The sequence below is a fragment of the Cebidichthys violaceus genome, unplaced genomic scaffold (assembly GCF_023349555.1).
Source record: "Cebidichthys violaceus isolate CVI_PGR_0920_01 unplaced genomic scaffold, fCebVio1.0.p SCAF_43, whole genome shotgun sequence".
NCBI classification, from domain to species: Eukaryota; Metazoa; Chordata; class Actinopteri; order Perciformes; family Stichaeidae; genus Cebidichthys; species Cebidichthys violaceus.
In genome coordinates this window covers 783,615-797,869 of record NW_027176628.1, presented here as the reverse complement: position 1 = coordinate 797,869, position 14,255 = coordinate 783,615, and the positions used below count along the sequence as shown (strand labels likewise).

The 14,255-nt window shown below is 43.6% G+C and overlaps 1 protein-coding gene across 1 annotated transcript in view; it reads right to left on the bottom strand.

The window, feature by feature from the left end:
- The window catches only part of LOC137886317 (SH3 and multiple ankyrin repeat domains protein 2-like), a gene marked incomplete at its 3' end in the record, with an annotated part of 102,463 nt that extends 88,542 nt beyond the window's left edge, over positions 1-13,921 (bottom strand). Inside the window, exons 1-2 of the mRNA XM_068728732.1 lie at positions 13,660-13,921; positions 2,735-2,805 (exon numbers count right to left, since the gene is read on the bottom strand). Coding sequence (XP_068584833.1) covers positions 2,735-2,746 — 12 coding nt within the window. The remainder of the gene's footprint in view (positions 1-2,734; positions 2,806-13,659) is intronic.
- Between the last annotated feature and the right edge of the window lie 334 nt (positions 13,922-14,255).

Genomic DNA, 14,255 nt, shown 5'->3' with positions numbered 1-14,255 from the left:
TTGATCTTTTTCCAGAGTAAAAAAAAAGGCCAACCACATCCATAGGACTATTACACACACACACACACACACACACACACACACACACACACACACACACACAGCAGGAACATATAGAACATGAATTATTAATATGGCCTATATGTGGTAAAAGTGGGTCAGTGTGCATCACCCGCTTGGTTTCGAAACATCTCGCCAAGGACCTGCTGCTGGAAATGACAGAAATGATTGATGTGGTTTGTTCCGCAGCACATGTTCTAAATGAATGGAGGTGATGAAGTGTGGGCGGCTGCTATAGGCTGCCTGAACGCAGGAACGAGCACTTAGATGCTGACTTTTTGTCTTTCCAGTCCGATCAGAGGCTGTGCATTCGGTTCTAAGTACGATTAAAACTCTCTTTGTCAAATTGTTAAATCATTTCACGGATGTCTAATTGCTTACATGTGTTACATCAACATAAATCAAAATACCAACTCGATCTTAACGGCTTAACAAAGCTAGCTGACGTCTAGATATTTGTTTACCTGAAGATAACTACAGAGAGGAGAAGTCCCGCCCCTTCATACAGCGGCTCCTGTGATATCTTACGTGATAAAAGTGTTCCTACTTAAGTCCAGCAACAGTCTTTTCAAAATAAACGTCCTTAGGAAAAGATCGTCGTTTGGGTTAAAATAACTACTCTCTCTCTCTCTCTCTCTCTCTCTCTCTCTCTCTCTCTCTCTCTCTCTCTCTCTCTCTCTCTCTCTCTCTCTCTCTCTCTCTCTCTCTCTCTCTCTCTCTCTCTCTCTCGTCATATTGTCATCTCCTCAACAGACTTTTCATGCTCATGTCCCTCACATTAGCAGCCATCTGGGTCCAGAAAACCTCATCTCCATATTCACAATGAAAGTGCTACAATAAGAAAGATGTCCCATGGCGACGTTTGGAGATAACAAAAAAAACATCCCATATACCCGAAATACAGGATGAAAATTAGTGGCGGCTCAGAGAAGCTCCATGTTGTCGCTGCTGCTGAGAGCAGTGGGGGGGGGGCCAGAGAAGTGTCCAATCACTGCCAGGCAGAGCGATGGGGGGACAATCAATGGAGCCGCATGAGATGAATGATACAGATTTAAAGACTGGGAGATGAACACACACACACACACACACACACACACACACACACACACACACACCTGAGGTCACACACACACACACACACACACACACACACACACACACACACACACCTGAGGTCACACACACACACACACACACACACACACACACACACACACACACACACACACACACACCTGAGGTCACAAACACACACACACACACACACACACACAGCTACAATCACAAGGTTGGATAATGTGGAATTAAAGAGCATGAAAACATGGCGCTGTAACCAAAAGGCTCAATAAATACTCATTTATTACAAGAGCGTAAAGATTAATTTAACTGCCTCACAAAACAACACAGAAACAAAACCTGCCGGTTCAATTCCTTCACTGCACAGAGAGGCAGATTAATACAAATACTCATTATCCTTTCAGTGTTTGAAGTGTCTCTGAGTGCATGTCAATGGCCTCATCTACTCATACTGAGGAGCTGCATTCAGCAGAGCTGCCTGGTTTCCACCACTCAACACTGTGCACTTCTTCTAGGAGCTGATCTCGACATGTGTTAATTGTTTGAGCTCGACAACAACTTGTTAAGAGCAGACTTGAGTAGCTTCAAGAGATCCTGTGGCATTCACTTCATCTGTCGTGGTTATTGTATAAAAACACGCAACTCAAATGATGATTGTATGTGTATTGAAGTATTTGCTTTGAATAAAAAGTGTCTTGGTATTAGTAGTTTTAATGATGTTGTGTATGGAAGTTAAACAGGTCAAGGTCTTCTGTAGCTGCAGCTGTTTCTAATGGTAATACTTAAGAAATGAGAGATTGGAAGCCAGTTCATCTGAAACAAAGCTGTAATTGAAATATACAATATTAATGATGTACAGTTTATAAATTGAAAGAATATATGTCATTTAACTATCAGATTGTGTTTCCCGCTGTTTGAATCCCATTTGAAACCAAAAGGAAACGTTGACTTTACCTTGTTTTACGTAAAGTAGTTTTACATAAAGTAGTTTTACGTTAAAATGTTTTATGTAACATTGTTACACATAATACGCTTGTTATGAAATGTTACAAAAAAAAGTCTGCTAAGTACGATAGTTGTTTTTAAGTACGTCGTTAGGCTACGTCGTTAGGCTACGTCGTTAGGCTACGTCGTTAGGATACGTCGTTGCGCTACGTTGTTGCGCTACGTTGTTAGGCTACGTCGTTAGGATACGTTGTTAGGCTACGTCGTTAGGATACGTTGTTAGGCTACGTCGTTAGGATACGTTGTTAGGCTACGTCGTTACCTTATGTTGTTAGGCTACATCGTTGGGATACGTTGTTAGGCTACGTCGTTACCTTATGTTGTTAGGCTACGTTGTTCAAGGAATATTAGATTCTGGATGTGATGAACTTGATTTTTTAGGAATTATTAAACTATTTCTTCTCTTTCCTATCTTTTCTTTTCTTACTACCAACGGTGTTGAATTTACACAGATTTAACGCGACAACAGGTGCTCTCTGAACTTTACAGGTCAAATAATTGAGGTGAGACATGGAAAACAAAAAGGACCACGCCCGTTACTCATCCCCCTTAACTTCAGCTAGATGTGGAGCCTTTCACTGAGCCTACGTACCATTTCCGCCATAACATCCAGAGGAGAAAAGCTCCCTCAAGGAGGAGGTTCCACTGTTGCACCCCGGCTCCCTGAGTGGGGAGGAGAGAAGAGAGGGGAGGGAGGAGACAGAGATGTCTACAGTAAATTACATCACTGAAGCCTTCAGCATACTGCCACCTTATCAGCTTTAATATTTACAGTGAGAGGTACTTACTAAACAATAGTGCAGCCTACACGTGTTTCACAAACTTTAACATGTCAGATACAGACAAACATCAGGAACATGGATCGTCTCTGACTTCTAAACTGAATCAGAGGGAGTGTTTGCATGCAGATCTCATCTATGATTATGCAACATGTTAAACACAAAGCATCAGCATTAATCTCATCAGCCCATCCACCCACCCAGCTCTCCTCCCCACTCCTCAAACAGAGTAGGTAGGAGGGGGGGGGGGGGGGGGGGGGATTCTGATTCCCGCCGCTGGCTATTTATCTTATGTTTACTTCCTGCTGCGTGAGGAAATTCCCAACATGCAGAAGTTCTGGGTCTAACACATGTTCTCCCCACGGTGGTGATGAGTTTGTTGTTATGGGTCTCTTTCAAAGTTGAACAAATATCCCTTTTCAAAACAGAATTATAAGACGCGACAGCCTGAAGCTGGATAACGCAACTCCACGTGAAGAAACACACCGAGGTTCTGACCTAGAATTACAGCTAATGCATAATATATGGCCTTCCTGTACAGTAACTGTGTTCAACATTCATGCTCAATGCAACCTGATTACACAGTAATCTTGCTGTTGACGCAACTGCCTGCGCACACAGTCAAATCTCAGAGGATGGGCGGGGAGGAGAGGAGGAGGAGGAGGCGGAGGAAGAGGAGGATGGGGATAAAACAAACAAGTAAACAGCTGAAGATCAAAGACGGAATAAAAATCAGCAGCTCTGCTCTTTCCAGGCGTCTATCAACCTTGTGATCAAGAGAAACACAGGTTCCTTCACTGACAGCAGAGTTGTGTTTCGATATCCATACCGGGATCAGAAACTCGCTTACGCTACACAACAACAACAACAACAACAACACGATGTGTACGTCCTGTCCGATCGCCACTGAGCATGTGCAACACTCAACATGAGCTACGTCGACGTCAACGATGGAAGTAGCCAACGAGCGAGCCGCCTCCCTTCTTTCACATCTTAGTCGAGAATCGCACACGCTCAGTAGCTATCGGGCAGGCGCTAACGTTAGCCAGAGCTAGCATGTTTCACACTGGAAGCTAATTTAGGAAGTATGGAGGCTGTGCAGCATTTTGTGTTAAAATCAATCTGTGACCACGAGGTTAAAGGTCAGCCGCTAGTGGGAGTTACACTAGTGGAAGTCGGGTTGCATACCTCTGCGGTAACGAGTATCACTATTGCACAACGTTTAACCACGACGAGCTCCCAAACCCACTAAACCAGTACCTGGAACCAGGGATGAGAGTCTACGGAGCAGAGCTGCTACGCTGTGATTGGCCAGTCTGCATTTGAGGGGCGGGACTTAGTGATGGGACAATTTAGGCACTTCCACTACAGCGGCTCGTACTTCATTTATTATTTTAATCTGTGATCTTTTGGTAAATTCTCCCTCTGCAGAGACAGGAAGCTGCTGCACAGAGTTTATATATATATATATATATATATATATATATATATATATATATATATATATATATATATATATATATATATATATATATATATATATATATATATATATATGGTGACATCAGTGGGAACAAAGCACTTACACCAGGTGTAACAATAGAAACATTATCTATTGGACTAACCCTCTACCTTCGTGGACGTTCTGTAGTTGCCTCGGTCTATTTTTGGCCGGTCGACAGTGAAGACAACATATAGAAACGTACAGTAAACACAAATGGAACCATCTACAGTGAGATGATGTAATGAAGTGTAACGGAGACACTGTTTCTGGAAAGAGATGTTGCTGCTGAATTTTTTAGTGACACCGTGAGCAACAAAAACCAAATCCATCCACATTTCACGGCAACATGAAGACAGACATCATTTACAAACCACTCATAACGTCTATATTTAAATCAGTGTGATGAAGAGTGAACATTATGGAAGTGATAACACATGACACGACATCCTGATGCATGAAAATATAGTTTTCCTTAAAAGAAAAATACAAAAATGACCAATAATAAAAAAACAAATCAGAATTTAACTCAAAATGAGTCCATAAATCACGTCCTTCTCCACAACACGTGTTTAAAGCAACACATTTCATGAACTCCTCCACATTGTTGACTGCAGGACATCAACCCGTCCTTCTACAGAGACGACGCCAACACAGAGACGAACACACACTTCTGCTGAGTCGTCAATCTGCAGTTTGTTCTATCAAAAACTCATTTTTAGCAGCGTTCACAATTAAACCAGCGACACGTTCTCTGTGGACCTAATTAGTCGACTGATAACGTTGCTTTTCTCTTGGATGTTTAGAACTTCAGTGCAGAAGCATTTCTCTCACACACACACACACACACACACACACACACACACACACACACACACACTTAAATGTTTAAAAATATTTGGAATATACTCAAAATTCATGTAACATGTTTTTACCAACAACACGCGCACGCTTATTCACTAATTAGTGTCCACATCTGTTGCAGATGTGGTTATTAGAGAGCACCTTTAAACATGAATCCACGAGCAGAATCCTTCTGTGGTTTATGATTTCTTCACTTTATATGATCTCAACCTACAAAGCTACACTACGACACTTCAGTGAAGGACGTGGAGCAGATCCGTCCTGGAGGAGGGTTCCTTTGATGAACAGCCTCTAGAGGCTGGTTGGTGATTGGTGATCATGTTGGGCCATACATATGAAACTGATGAAATAGTGAAATTGAATTTGTGGTATAGCAGAGAAGTGGCTCTGAAGAAGTCCTTGTTTCCTGTCTGAATGCTGCTGCTGAAGAGAGACCATCCTCTGAGAGAACGTAGAAATAGAAATAGAAGAACAGAAAACCACATTTGATCCTCAGAGTCGTCTGAACTCTCAGATGAACGATGTAATAAGACTGTAAATGATCTGCAGCTAGTAGTAGTACTCTAGTAATATTACACAGTAGTACTACTCGTTATAAACACAGTAGTACTCCTCGGTCTATACTACACAGTAGTACCCCTCGTTATGAACACAGTAGTACTTATCAGCTTTAACTCAGTGTGTGAACAATAGTGTGCCTCCTACTTGCACATCTTAATCCGTTAACAAAAACACAATCAGCACAACATCAACGTGCTGTTTGATTGACAGCTGATCTGTGCAGAAACATCACAGCAGTGAGTCTTCATCACAAGAGATGAAGGCAAAGTCTGCCGTAAGAATAAATCAAATGCAGATTACACACAACTGCAAAACAAAAGCAGCATCAGTTTAGTTACGATGGACTCAGCAGCTCCTGAGGAGGGAAACCACCGTGATGGAGCTCATGATATAGTACGTATTCATGGTGACTGCATACCCATTACACCACTTTATGACATATTCATAATCACATACGGGTTTGTGATTGGTGAGGATAAGTAGAGCACACACACACACACACACACACACACACACACACACACACACACACACACACACACAACGGCTGATTGATTATATGGAAAAAATTCCAAATTACTATTTTGTATTGTAATACAAACATTTTGTCATTTTAAAGTTAAAAAGATTGATCTGAAGCACTTTGAAAACAAAATAAGAGACTAGATGAAGAACGTTGTGCTCTTGTAAACAAATGAATCATAAACACATTGGTTGTAAAGATATGAACTGTGAGGACACGGAAAAGAAGTGACACGGACAAAAACATGGTAAACAAGACGGGGTCCATGTTTTAGACGGGTCAGGAAGGTCGACGACATCGCCACAGACCTCAATCTGGTCAGTTTGCCAAACAAAAACCAATATGGTGACGACAAAAAAACAAGATGGTGACGGCCCAAAACCAAGGTGGTGACAGCCAAAATCCAAGATAATGACGGCCAAAAACCAAGGTGGTGACGGCCCAAAACCAAGGTGGTGACTGCTCAAAACCAAGGTGGTGACTGCCCAAAACCAAGGTGGTGACGGCCCAAAACCAAGGTGGTGACTGCCCAAAACCAAGGTGGTGACGGCCCAAAACCAAGGTGGTGACGGCTCAAAACCAAGGTGGTGACGGCCCAAAACCAAGGTGGTGACGGCTCAAAACCAAGGTGGTGACGGCCCAAAACCAAGGTGGTGACGGCCCAAAACCAAGGTGGTGACGGCTCAAAACCAAGGTGGTGACGGCTCAAAACCAAGGTGGTGACTGCCCAAAACCAAGGTGGTGACGGCCCAAAACCAAGGTGGTGACGGCCCAAAACCAAGGTGGTGACTGCCCAAAACCAAGGTGGTGACGGCTCAAAACCAAGGTGGTGACGGCTCAAAACCAAGGTGGTGACGGCTCAAAACCAAGGTGGTGACGGCCCAAAACCAAGGTGGTGACGGCTCAAAACCAAGGTGGTGACGGCTCAAAACCAAGGTGGTGACGGCTCAAAACCAAGGTGGTGACGGCTCAAAACCAAGGTGGTGACGGCCCAAAACCAAGGTGGTGACGACCAAAAACTAAAAAGGTGACAACCCAAATCAAGATGGCGTGACGGCCAAGAGGGACAGGAGCCCTGTGTGACATGAGGAACCAGATTTACATCAGTGAGTTACAACTACTAACCAAAACTTAGACAAAACTCTAGACAACATTTTTGTCACCAAAAATGACAAAGGCATATCAATATTGATGGCGTGTCACTAGGGAGCCTAAAAAGGTCTAAAATGTAGATTTATTTTATTTAATCGAGACAATGAACAACCTGAACCAAACTTCCTCTTACTTCCCACATATCCTGCCTCATTATATAAAGAAGTTGTGACGGTTTATCCAGCAATATTATACGTATTTGTCTCTCTATATAGCAGTTTGTATCTACAGCGGCGTCTGTAGAACAACAATCCTTCTACCTCGGCTTTGGTCTCACACATGCATGCAAATACTGAATGGAATTGGACTTCAACACCGTTCTTTAGTGACCAGAAGAACCAAACTGAACCAAATCCAGCCGCCTGGATATCTGCCAGCTGCAGACTCCATTCCTCAAAGAAGATAAAGCACAGTGGGTAAAGGTCGCCTGCTTTTTAGGGGTAAAGAACACAGGCAAAGAAAGCGCAATTCCAAAAAAGCCAGTATCCATCCTCTGCTGCACTGCTCTACGTCACACATCCCAGTCTGAGAAGGCGATGGGCATGCTGGGCGACGCCCTGCCGAGGATAAAGATCAGCAGATGCGAGTCACAGTGGGGAGAAGGAGGGTGAAGACGGAGGAGAGGTAGAACAAAAAGGAGGGAGAGAGATGAGAACGTTTGGGAGGACAACAGATTGTCCTCCACCTCCTCCCTCCCATCCTCTGTACGAGACCCTCAGGGCTGATGGACTCAGATGTCCGTCCAAAGCCATGTCACACACATACACACACACACACACACACACACACACACACACACACACACACACACACACACACACACACACACACACACACACACACACACACACACACACTTCCTGTTGCCTCCTGTGTGTCAGGAAACGGACTCTCTGGAGAGTTGAGGGTGAATTTGAACCGGACAAGGCGTCGGCAGAACTCAGCTTTTTCCATTTTCTCTTCTGTCTGATATTCTTACACTTATCTGTAGTGAGATGAAGTGTAGATGGATTTTCTTTGGGTACTTCCTACATTTCCCAGAATGACTTTCACAGAGAAGGAGCATGATCTCACATGCGTTGATTTCAGAAGGACAGGAATATGAGTGTGAAATCTGTGCAAATGAGCAAAGCTCCTGAATCTGACCTCCACCCTTCACTCAATCCTCGTCTTCAAAGCTTTTACTAAAAATAAATAAAATAAATGGACAATAAAAGGGAAATATAACCAATATATTCCTAAAGTTTCTGTAAATAATAATAATGAACAATACGTCACTTCACAGTCTCTCTAACCTATTTTCATTTTATTAGCGTTAGCTTCATCTGCTGTCTCTGGTTTGCGTATAAGAAGTGGACGTAGTCTCATTAGTTTGTGTACTGATGTTATGAAGCCGTTATTTCGTCGCCATCTTGGATTACGGCTGTTGCCATGTTGTTTTTTTTGCAACCGGTGTACAGGAAGTGACCATATCTGGACTGAGGAGGCGTGACGTAGAGACGCCGTATACGTCTCTGGTAGAGACCTGTCAATCACTGTGTAGCCCCGCCCCTAAATCATCCCCTGCTTTATGGTGTGTTTGACTCTAAATGGAGCATAATGTACTAAATGAACATCATGCTGTATTGAAGAAGACTGTAAACTAGAGATTGAGACCATAAACTCATGTTTACAATGTTTACTGAGGGAATAAATCAAGAGAGAAGTAGAGTCATTTTAGACTAGACTTCTATACAACCAGAGGAGTCGCCCCCTGGTGGACACTAGAGAGAATGCAGCTTCAACACTTGACTGTACTGTATATCAAAAGCACCGTTAGTGTGTTGAAGATTTTATTCTTAAACCAGAACTGTTGAGAGTGTTATTGGGACTACAACATCCAGCTGCATTATGGATTTCTACTGTTTGGCATCAATGAAGAAGAAGCCTTGAGAGTCAACCAAAGATCAGACCGCATCATGAGACTCTCAGCAGGTTACTGGTCTGTCAGAAGCAGAAAGAAAGGTGACGGTTCAGAACACATTCATAGAGGAACCTTCATCATCCAGAAGAGCAATGACCTGGAAGTGAAGAGCAGGAGACAGCTGAGGGAGTTCTCCCCTGACCCCAGTTCAGATCACCAGCATTAATTAAAGATCTCAGGCTAAATGAGATGGTCCACCCACACATACGCTTACACCTGACATTTACATTTAAGTAAACAGTAAATGCCATTCCTCTCCGGCTCTGATTGGTTGTGATGGATGAGAGAAGATTTAACGGGTTTCTGTAATTCTCAATATGAAATATTTAAATTTTTCTTGTTAAATTTTTCTCCGTGGGAAACTTTTCAGCACGAGTGAGAGCTTGTGAGGCAGCTCTCAGGTATCTCTTTTTATATCCATTTTAAATGTGATGTTTTTGCTGACATGGAAGAACTTCCTCCAAGCGTCATTCTCCAAAGGAGCTCCATGTCATCGAGGAACAGATCACAGAACTAGATCATAGCAGCATCGAGTAGAACAGCAGCTAACAGAACCTTTAGAGATGCCCTGGTCACATGTTCTCTGTAATATAAAGTCCTGCTCCTCTGTGGAACAGAACCATCACGACTAGAAGAACCAGAACATGTCTTTCGTGCAGAATGACACAGCTAGAAGTCAGCTGTAAGTCTTTGTTTCACACTATGATGAGTGAACTAACGAAACATAACATCGTAATGCTGTGGTTAGAATGTTTTTTTGTTCATTTTTTTGAGACATTTTTTGGGACTATTACTCGATTAATTAAAAAACGTATTAAGAGATTAATTGCCAAAGAAAATAATCCTGAGCTGCAGCCCAGGGGAGTTCCTCAGCAGCATCACAATGCGGATGAATGATCAGTTAAAGTGAAGTTAAAGTCAATCTCACCATCCAACACAAACCAGATGGAACGCGGAGCTCAGGGACGAATCTCATTTACTTTGTAATGAAACGAGTCTCAGCGGGCTCACATGCTCGAGAAAAATACTTCACTTACATGAAGTAAAAACTACGTTCACAGTCTGACACGAAGCGAGCCGAGTCCGGCGACGTGAGACCTGTAACGGAACCGGCGCCGAACTCTAATCGAGGCTGAAATTGGTTTACGTCACCGACAGACACCAACAGCCAACGAGTCATTTCAAAAACCCGACCGAGCAGCGGCACCGATTAGAGGCATCACAGATAGAGACGTGAGGTGAGGCGTCACATGGGGGGTGGGGGTGTGGGGGGGACTGATGAAAGAACGGGGCGAGCAAACAGGAAGCTGTGTGGGTTTGGGTTTTGGGGCAGCGTGTAAGTCGACGCATTTCAAATCTCAACTAACTCCAACGGATTCGCTAAGACACCGATGAGTCTGTATTTAAGATTGATTGAAGTTCTTCACGACGACTCCTTCATGTTCTGTTGGTGTTCTCAAACAGCTGCACAGAACCAGAGGAGACCTTCGGTTCTGAAGAGTGAAGTCAAAGCTTCATGTGTTGAAGCTGCATTCTCTCTAGTGTCCACCAGGGGGAGACTCCTCTGGTTGTATAGAAGTCTATGAGACAATGACTCTACTTCTCTCTTGATTTGACTCTAAATGGAGCATAATGTACTAAATGAACATCATGCTGTATTGAAGAAGACTGTAAACTAGAGATTGAGACCATAAACTCATGTTTACAATGTTTACTGAGGGAATAAATCAAGAGAGAAGACAACAAGACGTTGTTGTCTTTCCCCTCAAGTAAACACTGTTGCTGCTGTTAGCACCGTTAGCTGCTAGCTGTCGGCTCATCCGCCGCCATGTTCAGATCCATTGAGAGAGAATTCTCATTCATAGGAACGCTTTGAATTAAGCACCTTTAAATGTTCATCTTAATCAGAGGAATCACTCAGATAGAGGACTTGATCTGAGTGATTATGGACTATTTTATTAAGAAGACATTTTAAAATGTGGGATACGCAACATCTGATCTAAACAATGTTGAAAATGAATTGAATTTAATGTGTTATTGACAATTTAAGGATCCTCTTGTTTGATGAAATGCAAAAACTAAATCCTGAGCTCTGTATGGTCGACGATGGACAGAAGTGGTTATTAAAGGTGGAAGGATACTTCTAAAGGTATGTTCTTACTGTGTGTTGTACTATGGTCACTGTGTGTTGTACTATGGTCACTGTGTGTTGTACTATGGTCACTGTGTGTTGTACTATGGTCACTGTGTGTTGTACTATGGTCCCTGTGTGTTGTACTATGGTCACTGTGTGTTGTACTATGGTCACTGTGTGTTGTACTATGGTCACTGTGTGTTGTACTATGGTCACTGTGTGTTGTACTATGGTCACTGTGTGTTGTACTATGGTCACTGTGTGTTGTACTATGGTCACTGTGTGTTGTACTATGGTTACTATGGTCACTGTGTGTTGTACTATAGTCACTGTGTGTTGTACTATGGTCACTGTGTGTTGTACTATGGTCACTGTGTGTTGTACTATGGTCACTGTGTGTTGTACTATAGTCACTGTGTGTTGTACTATAGTCACTGTGTGTTGTACTATGGTTACTGTGTTGTACTATGGTCACTGTGTGTTGTACTATGGTCACTGTGTGTTGTACTATAGTCACTGTGTGTTGTACTATAGTCACTGTGTGTTGTACTATGGTCACTGTGTGTTGTACTATGGTTACTATGGTTACTGTGTGTTGTACTATAGTCACTGTCTGTTGTACTATGGTCACTGTGTGTTGTACTATGGTTACTATGGTTACTGTGTGTTGTACTATGGTCACTGTGTGTTGTACTATGGTTACTATGGTTACTGTGTGTTGTACTATAGTCACTGTGTGTTGTACTATAGTCACTGTGTGTTGTACTATGGTCACTGTGTGTTGTACTATGGTTACTATGGTTACTGTGTGTTGTACTATGGTTACTATGGTTACTGTGTGTTGTACTATGGTTACTGTGTGTTGTACTATGGTTACTGTGTGTTGTACTATGGTTACTGTGTTTGATGATTGTTAATCTGAAAAGACAAAGTGTCTAATAAGCCCATCTGATCTGAGCTTCATCTGATAAACCATGTAGTGCTGCTTTATGGATCAGTTATAAGCCTTTCATTAGAACCGTCTTGGGTTGCCAGGTTGTAAAAAAAATCCCCTCCAGCAGTCTTCATCAGTGAACCCATTGAACAGTCGTCTTCTCAAACGTCGATCAATGTGCCGAGCGTTTCCTCGATCACTCGACTCACAGTTTAGTCTGCAGACAGACAGAAGGTCTCAGGAGAAACTGTTCTCCAGGTTGTTGCAGATTCATTTTCCATCCAACCAGCGATCGGTTCATCGCCTCGCTGCTCCAGCTCTGCTGCAGAGCTGCTGGACCAAAGTGAATTATTCACAACCGAGGACTTAAAGGAAATGATGATGATTATTGATGAAATTCATGACTTATGAAGATTTGTGATTACATTCTGAGGTCAGCTGGCGGCTCAACAACTAAACGACAGACGTGTCCTTCGTCAATGACTTCACTGACATCTGAGGAATTTATGGGATTCCCAAAAACCTCCTCGCTTGAAAGCCCAAATAAATCAAATAAAGCCTCAGAGCAGCCACTGAAGCATGAACACAGTCCAACAACAACACACTGCAAAGGAACCAACGAGAACTGTAGCTGAAGTTTCTATTAATGACCTGAAGTTCAAACTTTGACTTCTTCTTCTTCATCACATAACAGTAAGGTACTAATGCTCCAGCATGACTGCAGACCAACGAGGCAATTAGAATGTAACCAGTCACACCTGTGTTTACTACAGTGAGACTCATTAGACATTCATGACTTTATTCATGACTTTATTAATGACTTGACTGTTGATGACTCGGAGAGATTTTTGAGCACCTGGCAACCAGAAGCTGTTCTTATTACTGCGTTATTAATATATAGAGGGACGTGTGTATCCATTTGGGTAACTAGTTACTTTACAAAAAAAGGTGCATCTGCAGGACAAACTCCCAGAGGTCACCGCGGTCCCTCAGAGGAGGACAGCGAGCTGTTTGAACTCACTCCCAAGTCCCACCAAGAAGTCCGGTACCGGCTGCGGTGCACCGCTCGGTTCTTCAGCAGAAAGTAGCAGCGGAGGAGCTCTTACCTTGGACGTCGTCCTGGTTCCTCTTTTATTCCCTTCGCCCTGCGGTCTGTCCTCTGTCCTCTGTCCTCGGGTTATTCTGCGTCCCTTAATGCCGCTCCATGCCTCCCACTCTGCGGGCGCAGCGCGGCCGGTGGTCCAGCTCTGCCTGGGTGAGAGGGGGGTGGGCGAGGGGGGACTTCCACTCAAAGTGTGGATCTATGGACGGAAAGGGGGGAGGAGGGTGCCGGAGGAGAGCACCGAGGGAGGGACTTTCTAAACCTGATCTCCCGGAGAGAAACCCGACTGCTGCCGCGCTGAAATTCAAGACGAGGCGACAGACACTCAGCGCGGCTCCGAGCTGCTCATCTCCCCGCCCGACACGGACACAGAGGAGAGTGCCGGGAGGAGGTGTCGAGGAGGAGGAGGAGGAGGAGGAGGAGGGCGTTTATTATAAGGACACCAAGCAGGCGCGAGCACGAGGAGACAGGTGGATGTGCGCCTCTGGTTATCTTCTTCTTCTTCTTTTTACTGTCAGCTCAGAGAGGAAATCTCCCACTAAAGTGTTGCGCGCACGCGCACACACACACACACACACACACACACACACACACACACAC